This window comes from Sarcophilus harrisii, chromosome 1, assembly GCF_902635505.1.
Source record: "Sarcophilus harrisii chromosome 1, mSarHar1.11, whole genome shotgun sequence".
Lineage (NCBI taxonomy): Eukaryota > Metazoa > Chordata > Mammalia > Dasyuromorphia > Dasyuridae > Sarcophilus > Sarcophilus harrisii.
This window is the reverse complement of record NC_045426.1, coordinates 85886036-85899941: the sequence shown is the minus strand read 5'-3', so window position 1 is coordinate 85899941 and position 13906 is coordinate 85886036. Positions and strand designations below refer to the sequence as shown.

The 13906-nt window shown below is 38.8% G+C and overlaps 1 protein-coding gene across 1 annotated transcript in view; it reads right to left on the bottom strand.

Annotated features, from left to right (window-relative positions):
* Positions 1-6052: 6052 nt before the first annotated feature.
* SLC25A20 (solute carrier family 25 member 20) overlaps positions 6053-13906 on the bottom strand; it is a 45915-nt gene continuing 38061 nt past the window's right edge. The window contains exons 5-9 of the mRNA XM_003762241.4: positions 11426-11543; positions 9910-9982; positions 9314-9423; positions 8592-8716; positions 6053-6934 (exon numbers count right to left, since the gene is read on the bottom strand). Of these exons, the coding sequence (XP_003762289.2) occupies positions 6872-6934; positions 8592-8716; positions 9314-9423; positions 9910-9982; positions 11426-11543 (489 nt within the window). The 3' untranslated portion in view covers positions 6053-6871. The remainder of the gene's footprint in view (positions 6935-8591; positions 8717-9313; positions 9424-9909; positions 9983-11425; positions 11544-13906) is intronic.

Below are 13906 nucleotides of genomic sequence, written 5' to 3'. Positions count from 1 at the left end.
TTGGGCTCCCATGAACCTTTAGACTTCTTTGTTTGGACCATGTGCAATATTAAAGACATTCTGGGGCAAGCTGCAATTCCCATCTCACTAGGATCAATGAAGCAATAGAGCACAGATTCTTAATCTGGGATATTTTAATGAGTGTCCTTTAATATTGGCTTCCTTTGTAATCCTGTGGATTTTATTTTATTAATTAAAAAACATTATTCTGAGAAGGTTCTCCAGTCTGCTAAAGAGGAACATGACAATAAAAACTTTTAAGTGGTCTCAGACCTAAATCAGACTCCTCACCCTCCACTCCTGTTCAGAATAAGCCCAACCCCAGCTTGAGCTGTACAAGAGAAGAATGCAAACTCCTTTGGGAAAGAGTGTGTGATACAGGAGATGGCATATTCATTGGACACGCCGCAGCACCTGTCGGGTTATCCAATTCCTTCCCTGCTCAGCCTGATTTAGAATGCTTAGCCTTCCTTCCAAATATACAGACAGTGTTTGGTTTTGGCCTCCCTCCATGTGTCCCCAGTTCTTGACACAGCCCAAGTCTTTCTCCAAGTACAGCTACAGAAAGTACATAGGACCAAAGGAATTAGAATTGGAAAGTCATACCTCAGTAGAAATGGGGAAAAGGGGAGAGAGGGCCTTGTGTAAGACACAAAAATCCACTGCGTTTTCTACTCTGAATTCTGCAATGGTGTGACATTACAAAAGTCAATTCTTCAGAAACTTTGGGTTCTGCAACTGAAAAATAAGGAATCAGAATACTTTATTTTGAAGGTCCCTCCTAACTCCAGTGTACTGGAATGGAAAGAATGTGGTTTGAGCATCAGAACTGAGTTTCAATTTTAGCTTACTGGCTGTATGACGACTATTCACTCAAATCCTCAGCAAATTTTAAGTATGTAACACTATGAAAAGAAGCCTGGTCCTCCTTAAATGAGGACATGTTCCTAAATGTCCTTCCAGCCCTCTAAAGATAAAGCTTTGATCCCAATTTTGACACCTTCCTTCTCCCTCCCCAATACTCCATTAGATCACATATTTCTTGTAACTGCGTCAGTTTTATAATCTTTCTATGCCCAGCACCCAGCACAGGTCCTGTATAAAACTGATAGCTTAGTAATTGGAACATGGTAAAATGCTTAATAAATATTGATTGATGCTTAGTAAATGTGTACTGATTTCTGGTTAAATGCTTCATGGGTATATTCAACCCCGTATAACGTTAAGGATAGTTACATTCTGCATAGAGTCAAGTGGACCCTCACTGCAGCTAAGTAATCTTTTAACATTTACTTGACTGACCTTCTATCCTGTTTGACAGCTGTGAACAGATGATCCAAACCTCTTCAAAATCACCTACACCACTCTTAGTAGAAAATCCCTTACATACACTAAAAAAAAAAAAAAAAAAAAATGAAATCCATCCTTCAGGAATTCCCTTTCCTCTCCAATTCCACATTGCAAATCTCCATAGCATCCCACTCCACCTCTCTCCTCTCATTCTTTGCTTCAGTCTCAGAGGATGAGGTAAAATGTTCCACTTGTGCCACTGCCTTAATCACCTCCTCTCTCCTCCAGGAATTTGTCTCTTTAATCATCACTCTCTCCCCAGTTTGGTACTCTCCTTATTTACTGATTGCTTCCCTTGACACCTTCAGACATCCATTCACATCTGCCACATTCTTTAAAAAATAAAATCCCAATTTTTTTGATGATGTATCTCCTTTTACGATCATCCCCCATGTCGGTGTCAAATTGATGGGGGGAAGTGCTGCCTTCACTTTTTGAACTTCTCAATCCCTTGAATTCTGGCTTTCCATCTTTATCACTCATCTGAAATAGCACTTTCCAAATCCATAAATGATTTCTTTATTGCTAAATCTACTGTCCTTGTTTAAGTCATCTTTCTTAAACTCACTATAGGATTGGGTTCTTTTTACATCTCTCTCCTCCTGAAATTTCAATGACATTTTGTCCTGGATCTCTTTCAATCTATCAGAATGATCTTTTTTGAACTCTTTCAAAGAACATAACCCATGTTCTGTCCCAATATGGGTAGGTGTACCCCAAGGTTCTATCTTGCACTCTTTTCTTCTATCTAAACATCCTCTCTCAATTCTTTGATTTGTTCCCATAGGTCTCCCAAGCTTAATTATGTCTAAAACAGAATTCTTTTTGCTAAACTCATCCCTTCTCCTAACTTCCTTATTTCGGTCAAGGACACTACCAACTTTGAAATTACCAGGGTTCACAAATCTATAAATCATCCTCAATTCTTCAATCTTATTCATCCCTATATTCACATCAGGATCTGATTAGTATCTCAGTTTTGTAGCAGTCTCTCTCTCCTACATCTACTAGCATAGTACTTGTCACATAGCAAATATTTAAAACTGGTAGAGAGGCAGAAAAAATAATGTCAGGAGACTGAATACAGATTCCAGCTCTATCACATATCAGTTGTGTGATTCTGAGAAAATCACTATACCTTCCAACGTTTCAATTTGTTACCTGTAAGGTAGTGATAATGTTACTCATCTAAAATTATATAACACTTTAATGTTTACAAAATACTTTCTCTTATCTGATTCTCATGAGTTAAGCAGTGTGAATATCGATGGTCTCCCATTCCCAAATCAGGAAATAAGCTCAGGGAGATGGAATTTGTCCACAGAGCTAATAAGATTTAAAGTTTAAAAATCAAATATAGCTCTCTAAATTTCAGGTCCAACACTTTAGGACTAATCATGTTGCTTCATATTCAGATAAAATGATTATCAAAGGGGCATTGAAAAGCTTATAAATGAAAAAGGTTATTATTATTTTTTGTCATTTAAACTAGTAAAACATGAAAATAAGGTTTTATCCTTAGGGATGTTATTATTCCTTTATTATCCCCTAATTCCTAAACAGAGATGACTGAGAAACAAACACAAAAACAAGTCTCCAGCTGGAAGAAAAAAAAAATCAGCTCCAGACCTTGGTGGAGATATTTGGATCAAATTATATATCTACATTAAGCTGCGTGATATGTTCAGCTGATTGGGGCATTTTGACAAGGAAAGACAGTTGAGAGACTTGCCTCATAGTTAAAAAAAGCACCACACTACCCAGTTCCTAAATGCTATTGGTAACAGGCTTTGGAAGTAGGACTAACCAGTGTCAGCTTATCATTAAGTATCACTCTCTTCCCAGTATGGCAAGATCACAGCAATCCAGTCAGTTCTCAAGGGAGAAAAGGGGGTAATGGTTTCCTACCTACATCTCTAGGGATCAACTTTGGGCAGCAGAAGCTTTAGACACCCAATGGGGAAATGGGCCATCTTATGCTCAAGCCCCTGATCTATACTATTATGGTATTTTTATCCCACACCATTGGAGGTATACAGCAAAAAGATGGCTGTGTCTTGTAGGCGATTCATATGTGAAGTCTTTCCTGAGCCTATCTGAGAAGGAATGGCCTTCCCCACAGGATCATATATTTAAAGCTAGAAAGGATATTAGAGTTCATCCAGTCCAAATCTTTTATTTTATAGATTAATAACATGAGGTTAAGCAACTTGCCCATAGTAACAAGATATTTAATGGCAGAACTATGACACTTATACAATGTTGGGATCTCTCTGAAGTATATTTCATCATGACTTTGCCCCTTCTTAATTATAAGTTCTTAGAGTAGGTCATTTCATTTCACCTAGCCTTAGACCCATCTGTAAAATGAGATAAAACTTTTATTACTTAGTTTGTGCACAGTGCTTCCCAAATTAATTGCTATATAGATGAATGACAGATATTAATATCTGAACCTGCTCTGCACATATCACATACATAATAAGCATCAATTAAATGACTGAATGGATAAATTAGTCAGAGGACCCATTCACCGTCCCCCCAGTATTTTCTGACAAGAGATGGGCAGAAAAGAAATAGGGAGCAATTTTGATTTCCTGCTTTTCCCCAACCTTTATTTTCTCACTAAATTTCCATCTAGGGAGAAATTTGTGTAAAATTGTCACTTATCCAGTCCTGGGACTTCTCAGAAATATAAAGGACACCTTCTGTATATTTGCTGTCTCTGACCCACCCCACCCCAGTATCAAATCAAATTAATCCTGTCCTCTGGTCACATTCCTCATGTCACACACACAAACCCATTGCCCTACATAGGACAAGCATCAATAAATCATGCTAGGTAGCACCAACTGGTAGCCAGCTCCACGCCTGCCTGGAAAACTGATAGGCATGAAACACTAGCCAAAATTCTCCACCCTTTGTGGCTAAGGGGAAAGATTCTCCAAACTAGGGAGTCTGGAAGCACAGATCCAGCAATGAGAAGGTCATTGGGGAAGGGGACTGACTCACTGCCACAGGCCTTGGAATTGTGAGGATCTTACCCAGCCTCTTCATGTCCTAGTACCTTCCATCCTGCAAGGACCTCAAAGGAAATAGCACAATAAATTGATAGTTCCTTCCTTACCCCTTTCTTCGGGCCTGACTTCTCAGTCACTTTGTAAAAGTCAATAGCTACTAAATGGAAGAGCTGAGATTCAAAATCAGATCTTCAGACTCTAAATCTCATGCTCTTTCTATGACATGGCACCCTGTCCCAACAGATATTAGAAGGTTTCGTGAGAATCAGGGTGGTTACTCTTACATAATAAAAAACAGAACGGCTTTAAACAAACAGGCCATTGTCCTTTGGGGAGAGAAATGTGCTGACCCTTCAATTGTTACTAAAACTTAACCCAGTTTCATTCATCTGCTAACATTTGCCAGACTTTAACAGCTACACTGTTGCCTTCAGAATCACTGTCTGGAGTCTAGCTGGGACTATATGGGAGGTGACAGAAGCTGGGGAGGTGGCAAGTCCCCTCCTGGAGAAAGAGAATGAGAATATCTCTAACTAGCATTAAGAATGCAGTTATAAAAAGCAGGTTTCTCCTCCAAAGGCCAGAGAGAAATTACTCCCTCCATATGCTTGATGCCATTCAGAGATGTTCCCAGAATGCTTTTCTTTTTAGATTTAACATCCATCAGGCACAGAAAGAAGCAAAAAACTACTGTATTTGAGGACTGTGAATGCTTCTTTGCATAATGTAATGATGATGATGATGATGACAATGATGATTGAGGGTCACATTTAAACAGTGCCCTAATGTTTGCAAAACATTTCACATTTATACATTGTCTTCCATAGCAAATAACCAGCTGTTATCTGGACAAAGACTAAATAGATTTCAGACCCAACTCTCCCAGGAAATAGTTCTGGGACATGGAATGAAGCTGGCATTTGGCTTGAACACAAGTGACTTAACATTGGCTGGGAAAAAGCAGTGGTTTCGGGAAAAGCCCCCACCCACAGGCATCCTCAGGGGGCTCAGTAAAGCCAAGAAGAGCTGCAGGGATAGTTTCCCACTAGAGGCAGAAGCCAGAGACATGAGATGGGTTTTTTTTTTTTTTTTTGTCCCCAAAGCTTCTGGCCTTGAACTCTTTAACAACAAATAATTAACAGACAGAATAAGGACACCACCCAAGGACTATTGACAGATTGTGCCAGGGAGCAGACCACCGAAGCTATCTTGCATGAGGGGGATAAAAGCATGGCCTAACTTCTAATTAGATGAAGAGAGTATAGTCTGAGAGGGGGCAATGGAGCACAGTGAAGAGAACATGGGATGCAGAGTCAACAAACTTAAGTGAGAATCCTGGCTTTGTCATTAACTATGTGGTTTAATGTAAGACACCAGCCTTCTTCAGGCTGCAGTAATCTTACCTATAAAATGAAGGAATCAGGCTCAGTGATTGCTAAGGTACCTTTCAGTTCTAAATCTGATCCTATGAATTAACCAAGTGGAAAGACCAGCAGCCAGTGGTCTTTCCTCTGCTAGCAGGGGCAGAATGGAACTCAGAAAAGCTCCTTCTCATAGAGGGAGGAAAGCTAGTCCATCGTCTGAAAAGCAGGGAGCTTCAGCAGCCGCTTTCATTAGTCCTTGGCATTAGCATTAACTAGTTAACAGATTGCTGGTTGAGTACACAGTCAAACGAACAAAAATCAGAGAAAAAAGGTATTTATTACTTCCTGATAAAAGAGAATCTCCCCGTCACAGAGGAAAGTGTGTAGAAGAGGTTCTCCCACGCACCTAATTTATTCTAATTCCATGACTCAATTGTTGATTCAAAATTGGCCTACTCATAGGTGGGAGTTGGCTGGGGAAGAGGACACTTTCCCACACAATCCTACCAGAATGAGACTATTTTATTTCACTTCTCAATTAGTGACATACAAAATTAAAACCTCAGTATTGACAAGCTAGCAATATGCTCTTAAATATACACCCAAAGACAGCACAAGTGGAGACAGTAAACTATTGTCACATTTTAACATGTGCAATCAAAATTAAAAGGTGTCCTGAGAATTAAATGCTCATCAACTGGTACTTAAACAGTCTCTCAACTGAAGATTAGTTGGTATTAAAAATATGTCTCTGGGACTGTTAGTTGAGATTCACAGCTCTTCTAGAACTGAGGAAGATGTCCTAGGGTAGCAGATTTATAAAAGTTGGGTAGGAATGGCATAGGTGCAAAATAGATTCAGTTTTGACACCAACTACTAACTTCCACCTCCAAAGTCTTATGAAATCTTCTTAAATTATCAAAACTGAATTCAAGTTTCAAAATGGCACACACAGTACCAGCCAAAGGATGTCTTTCAGGCATAAGTTACCCAAAGTTCATTAAGTGCTCTTATTTCTTCATTCTCTTTCCACCCCACCCCCACCGATATGTAGAGCTCTTGCCCAAGTTGACTTATGTTCTGTCCCTTTCATTGTCATTGTACTCCCTTGTCTGGAGAATTTAAGATTTCTGAATTTCATAAACCAGGTGCAATCCAATTTAAGAACTTCATAGCAACTTCAAAGCCAAGGAAACAGGCCTAGGGGGAAAAAAGAGATGGAAGGGATATTAGGAGAGTACTGATTCCCCAAATCATGTGGAGACTAACTCTCTATCCATTTTCCTCTGCTTATAGCTAAAGAGAAATCCATTGAATTCAGGGACATGAAGGGTTCAATCAATAAAGTTGGTGGAGAAGCCATAGCCATGATTCCTGACAGTCATTTTCTCCAGTCTCTCCTGCTGTTCCACATCTAGTAGCTAGGAAACCAATTCAACAATCTTAGTTCACATTACCTACAACTTTATGGCACCCCTGCCCCCTCCATGAAATGGTCATATCCTAGGTCTCACCATCACCTATAATTGTGCCACCTCTGCATGATCTGAATGCTGATATTTCCCTCACAAATAATAACCTCTGACAATCTCTTCTATTGCTTCAGTCAAGGAAATATAAGCTCCTTGAAAACAGGGACTGTTTTTTGTTTTCATTTTTGCATTTCTGGGGGGACAACTAAGTGGTGCAGTGGGTAGAGCACCAACCCTGAAGTCAGGAGGACTTGAGTTCAAATATGGCCTCAAATTTTTAAAAGTTCCTGCCTGTATGACCCTGAGCAAGTCACTTAATGCCAATTGCCTCAGGAGAAAAAAAGAAATTTATATTCATTTTTGCATCTCCAGCAGCTAGTACAGTAGATACTTAAGAAATGTTAGTTGATAATTTAACTGGGGTTTGTGTTTATTAAACCCTTATCTGCATCTTAAGAGCTGAACATAAGGACTACCACATATGAATAAATGCTTAATTGATGCTTTTTAAAACTAGAGCCAGCCAGCTGGTTAATTTCTGAGGTTGTAGGCCAAGGATGTTCAACCTTCAATTTGTGAACTTGTTTTTTTTTTTTAAACATTAAATAATAAATTTATCTCATTTTGATGGTTCTTCTTTGTAACCTTACATTTTAATACATACATTTAAAAACTTGATTCTGAGAAGGGATTCATAGGCTTTACCAAACCCTATATAAGGAATCCAGGACACCAAACAAACAGAGAAGACTTACTCAAGGCAGACAGGTAGTCTCCTCTTTCTGTCAAATAATGAAATGAAAGCTATATACTGGACAGCACCATAACAGATAAGTAATGAGAACATCTTAGTTCTAATTAGCTAGTTAGGATTTGGGCTTCCTCTGCTATAAAATGAGAATGGGGGGGCTCATCATTCTCTCCAATTCAACATTCTATGACTCCCACATCTTCAACATCTAAAACAAGGAAAAAGCTAGTTGAAAATTTAAGAGGCCAGTTAGTTCCCAGTTTCAGATGTAGGCTCAGGATCTTTCTTTTTTTTTTCAAAGTCCAATTCTTTTTGTACAGCAAAATAACTGTTTGGACATGTATACATATATTGTATTTAACTTGTACTTCAACATATTTTACATGTATTGGTCAACCTGCCATCTGGAGGAAGGGGTAGAGGGAAGGAGGGGAAAAGTTGGAACAAAAGGTTTTGCAATTGTCAGTGCTGAAAAATTACACATGCATATATCTTGTAAATAAAAAAGCTATAATAAAATAAATAAATAAATAAAAATGGCATCAATAACTTTTGCACTATCTATCTCACAAGACAGCAGAAAGGAAACACTTGAGTTCTATAGAACTATAAGCAACTAATGTTTTGTACTTACAGCATTTGCTGGGAAGGCACGGATCATTACAGCAGTAAAACCTTTATACAGAGATGCAATACCCTCTTCTCGGATCAACTCTCTCAGCACATCTCGGAAGCCATTAGGGTATTTCCCAGGTGGGGCTGTTGGAGAAAAACAGGCAACTAAGACTTTAAAAAGCTACCTGGGACCACTGTGCTCACAGTGTTACCAATAACATTGAGTCAAGAAAGATGTCTATTAGCAGTGGCTCAGGACACTAGCATGTGTCCCTGGAGAGCATAGCAGCTACCAAAAAAGGCTAAAGCTTTAGGATGACAGACTGAATCAGGAGTTTAATTCTTCAAACACATGTTTGTCTACTGATTCAGTTCTGACCTCCCAACCTGACACAAATAGAAGGAGGGAGTGGCTGAATAATCCACAAATTGTTTTCTGCTTGTCTTTTAAATGTGGTACTACATATGATTTTATAAGAAAAGTAGATTTTATCTTCTCAACTTTTTTTGGTCCTGGTTGATATTCCTGGTACACATACTGATTTAAAGTACATATAATGGAGGCAACTGAGGAAGCCAGCTAGGGATTTAAGCATTGCTGTGGAGATTCCACCAATCAGCAGAGCCGGCTGTATTTGCAACATGTTTTATCTTCCAAGAAGTCTTTTAATCAAAAGCCAAGGATGAAATATGGATGGAAAGTTTACAACTCCCCACCCTGGCAGCCTATTTTTCTCTTACCAGTCTGGAAGCGGGACTTCAGCACATCTGGAGGAATGGCCACAACCCAGTTGAAGATTCCTGCGAAGCCTCCAGCCACCAGGATTCGAGGGGCACTGAGATCACTAACACTGCAGAAAACAAACCATTGCAACAGGATAATTAAGAGCAAGAGAAAGGTTAAGTGAGTCAAGAGAATCAAATAGATCTGCCTGCACAGGAGGGGAAAGAAGAAGTAGGTACAAGAGCAGGTATTGGAGAGGCCTTTCTGGACTATGGTCTCAATGAAAACATTAACAGCTGCAGGAGGTGAGTACACTTCTTAGGCAGCCTCAATGAAGACAGTGAGCTGCAAGAATTGAAAACAAATGAAAACAAAATGCAGCTGAAAAGAAGCTTCTTTTTTGTTCAGACATGACCAAGTGATCCATTTCAGTCCCAATGTGAGACTGTTACTCCTGTCCTATTTGAAGTCAATGAATAAAAGGAGAGTAGGAGATCAATACCTACTACCTAGAGAAAAATGGAGCCAGTTCTAAAAGGCCATGAATATCTCTTACATTTCAGTTCTTTTCTAAGTTAAGAACAGATACCCTAAGGAAGCCTATTCTACTTACCTTTTACCTTCTGGGGTTAGGAAATCTTTCATCCATTCATAAGTCATGAAGTACATCCCACTGGCAGGAACATCTGTTTGTGTCAAGAAAGATACTTACTAAGAAAAAGAAAAGTAAAACTAGCCATTATTCTTGAATTTAAGAATGTCTAATGAAAAGATGGGCCCTCAAAAACAAATATGAAAGACACCTCCCTCCAACCCTTTGCAAAGGCAGGGAAAGGAAGGTGGCCCATGAATGTGCAACCGTATATATAACATCAGATTTTTTTCCCCCAATGTCATTATTAGTTTTGTTGATTTCTTTTCCTCCTTCTTCTTTTAAAGAAAATCTTTATTATAGGGGATTATTCTCTTGGAAGAAAGAGGGAAAGAGATTCAAGGGGGAAATCCAGGCAATGTAAAAAAAAAAAATCAAAACATATATAGTTTTTTTAAAAAATGAAATTATCTACTAAGGCATAGAGGAGTTGGTATGTGGAGGGAGTATCCACAATGAAGAAATGAAGAACATTAAAAAATATTAGAGTACTTTTAGTTTAGCATCAATTTTACTTTCTGAACCCAAAACTAGGGATTCTGCTAGATTATCAACATTCCATTTGAATGATTACAAAAATTTATTTCATCATTATTATTTGAAAATAAATTTTTTTTCACTTAATAGTATTATTTCTTTCCAATTACATGTAAAGAAAGTTTTAAATATTTGTTTTTGTAAGATTTTTGAATTCCAATATTTTCTTCTCCCTCCCCCAAATAGTAAGCCATCTAATATAGGCTATACATGTACAATCATTTTAAACATATGAAAGTACATTTAAAAATTTAATCAGCTTTGCCCCACCCCCCCCCAAAAAAATGGTAAGTGGAACAAAATTCAGTATAGGGCCCCTAAGATTTTCTCAGGAATATCACAAAACCCACTCCCTGCTACAAAGTCTTGAATGGATGGAAGGAACAGATCCATTCCACCACCCACATCAGCCAAGACATCCCCCTTGTGTAACCCCAATTCCATCTCCTCTACTTTACCTTCTCTGCCACATCATAATCTCAACCTAAGGTTCTGCTCTTTTTCCCTGGAGATCTCTGTTCATCACTTCCTTTCCCATCCCAGCTCCTGCAGCCTCTTCCACGAAGTCTGCAAAGAGACCACACTGAGGGTTGCTGACACTGCTCAGCCCTGTGGTACTCCCCCATCCTTTATGGGAAAAGGCTGTCCATCAGTATCCAACAGTCCAGCCTATGTACTATCCCCAAATCAACACATACTCTTGACTGAACTGACCTATTGCCTATTTTGATAATTCTCTAAAAATCTGTTTCCATTTAAAGGCACTGAAACTACTGCTGCTTATAGCCAATTTCTTCTTAAACATGAAAAATAAGACTTTTATCCTGGAAAAAGAATGGAGGTTAAAAAAAAAAATCCCATGTTATGCCTTCTGTTGATGCAAGATATGCCAAAGTATGGCAGTTCTGCATACTTTGGAAAAGGGATCCTCAGTGGTTACCTCGCATGAGTGTAAGCACAGTTCCTTTGTAAATGCCTCTTATTCCAGCTTCCTGATATACTTTTTTGATACAATCCCAAGCACCATGGTATTTTATTTCTCCTGAAGAAGCTTGAATCTGGGTGGGGTTAAAAAAAAAAAAAAAAAAAAAAAAAGTCAGATTATCAAAAGTGAATCAACCCAGGGAAGGGACTAGCCTAGGATGGCAAAGTAAGAAGTACTTAGCAGAGCCCTCCCAAATGTCATTCCAAATAACTCTAAAATACTGCTTCAAATAAAATTATATATCAGGTGAAATAATTTTCCAGCCCAAGACAACTTAGGAAATCAGCAGGAAAGTTCTGTCTGTCCAAAGTGGTGTGCAGCACCTGGAGTACAGCACAGAATGCGTAGTGTAGGCTGTGCCACATCAAGCCTTGAAGGTGGCTGGATTGATGGCAGCAGCAACTTCTAGAACTCAGTCCATGGAAAGTGGAGAAACTAATAGGAAGAATATTGCAAGGGATCCTCTATCAGCACTAAATTCAAGATGGTGTTGAGGGTTTAAAATGCCAGGACCAAAGGGAATGTTAACATTTGCAACCACAAGAGAGAAGGGGCCTCAGTTGCAATTTGAGAGCAGAGAAGTGTGGTGTTTTTTCTTCTTTAAAATAATAATGGTTCTTTCTGGGAGCAGGTTTCTTGAGGAGGTTTTCTGGAGGAAGCCTTAGTTTCAGTTAAAAGTAATAATCACCCAAATACAGCCAGGTGCTAAAAGTTCAGATCTTTTATTGTCTCCAATATACCCCGGTTAGTTTTTCTTAGACGCCTATCTTTCTGCTTGGTTCCAAGAGCTCTTGCAGATTTGTCCCTTGCTTCTGCCTCTGCTTTCTTCAGCCTCCAGCCAGCACTTCCTTGCCTGGGGCTGGGCAGCTTTCTAGAGAGCCTTTCAGACCAACTTTGGTCTCAGTGGGGGAAGTGCAAGAGCCCAGCCACCACAGCTGTGTGAGATGAAGTGAATCTGGTTGTGCCTCGAGACACTCCCTTCTTCAATCTAATTCAGCTCAACTCTCCGAGAGAGCCTCTGTCTGTTTCTTATATATGATCTCTTCTGAGAGAATGGAATTATGGGTTTCTTCCAGAGTGCTCTCTGACCCTGAGAATTTCAAGGGAGGTGTGAATTCAGTTATCTCATACTAAACCCTGAAATCTCCCAAACTTGTGAACTCCAATGAGTACTTAAATACTTCTTGCTGGTGTGAACACAAGCATTGTTTCTATCAGTTGTTGTACTTAGTACCTTATTTCAAGTTCTGGCCCATAACATATCCTCGTAGGATCAGTTCAATCGTACTGAACCATGCTAAATTAGATAATTATTGTCTCTATCAACTCTAATGGCTTAACACTTTGTAAAGATTCCAATAGAGAAGAGTGCTTATGGTTGCTCACAGGGAGAAAAGGACCTTGGTCTACATTCTAAGACAGAGGAAAGCACTAGTAGTTGTGGCTACAGGGAAATGGGGGACTTGGGCCAAGTCCCAGGGGCAAGAGGAGAGCTAACATTGGTGGCTATAGGGAAAAAAGGTCCCTTCCTGGGCAAAGTCCAGAGCATAAATCAGAAAAGCAGAAGGCTACACCTGTTCTTGGATAATACCATCTTAGAACCACCAAAAACATATAGATCTTCTTCCTCCTCCCCCTTCATCTTCTTCTCCCCACTTCCTCACCCCAGCACATTGCCCTCTTTACTCAAGAGAGCAGAATCCAAATTTATCATAAAGTTAAAAATCAAGAAATTGGCTAGAAAATTGAGCAAACAACAGAAGAACATTAATATAACAAGTTACTATGGAGAGAGGGAAGACAAAGAGAAAAACCCAGAAGACAATAATGCCAAACTATAATGTCAACTATAAGCAAAGCCTCAAAGAAAAAGTATAAATTGAATACCTAAACCAGGAAGAGCAAAAACAGAGAAAGAAAACTATACACCAATTTCTTAATGAATACTGATCTAAAAATTTTAAACAACATACTAGTAAGGATATTAATAGTAATATAGCTCAAAGATTATATACACTGTGACCAGATAGAATTTATACCAGGACTGGCTAAATATTAAGGAAACTACCAGTATCACCCATCACATCAATAACAACAATATCAAAATCATGTAATTATCTCAAAAGAACTTTTGACAAAATGCAATATTCATTTCTATTAAAAATATTAGAGAGCACAGGAATAAATGGAGCTTTCCTTAAAATGACAAGTAGTATCTATCTAAAACTATCAGCAAGCATTATCTATAATGGAGATAACCTCTAGTAAGATCAGAGGTGAAGCAAATATAAACACCATGATTATTCAGTATTTTTCCTAGAAATACTAGCTACAGCAATAAGGGAAAGAGAGAGGGGGGGGGGGGGGAAGGAGAGAGGAAGGAAGGAAAGGAAAAGAAAAAAGAAAGTGAAGGAATTAAGAGTAGGTAATGAGAAA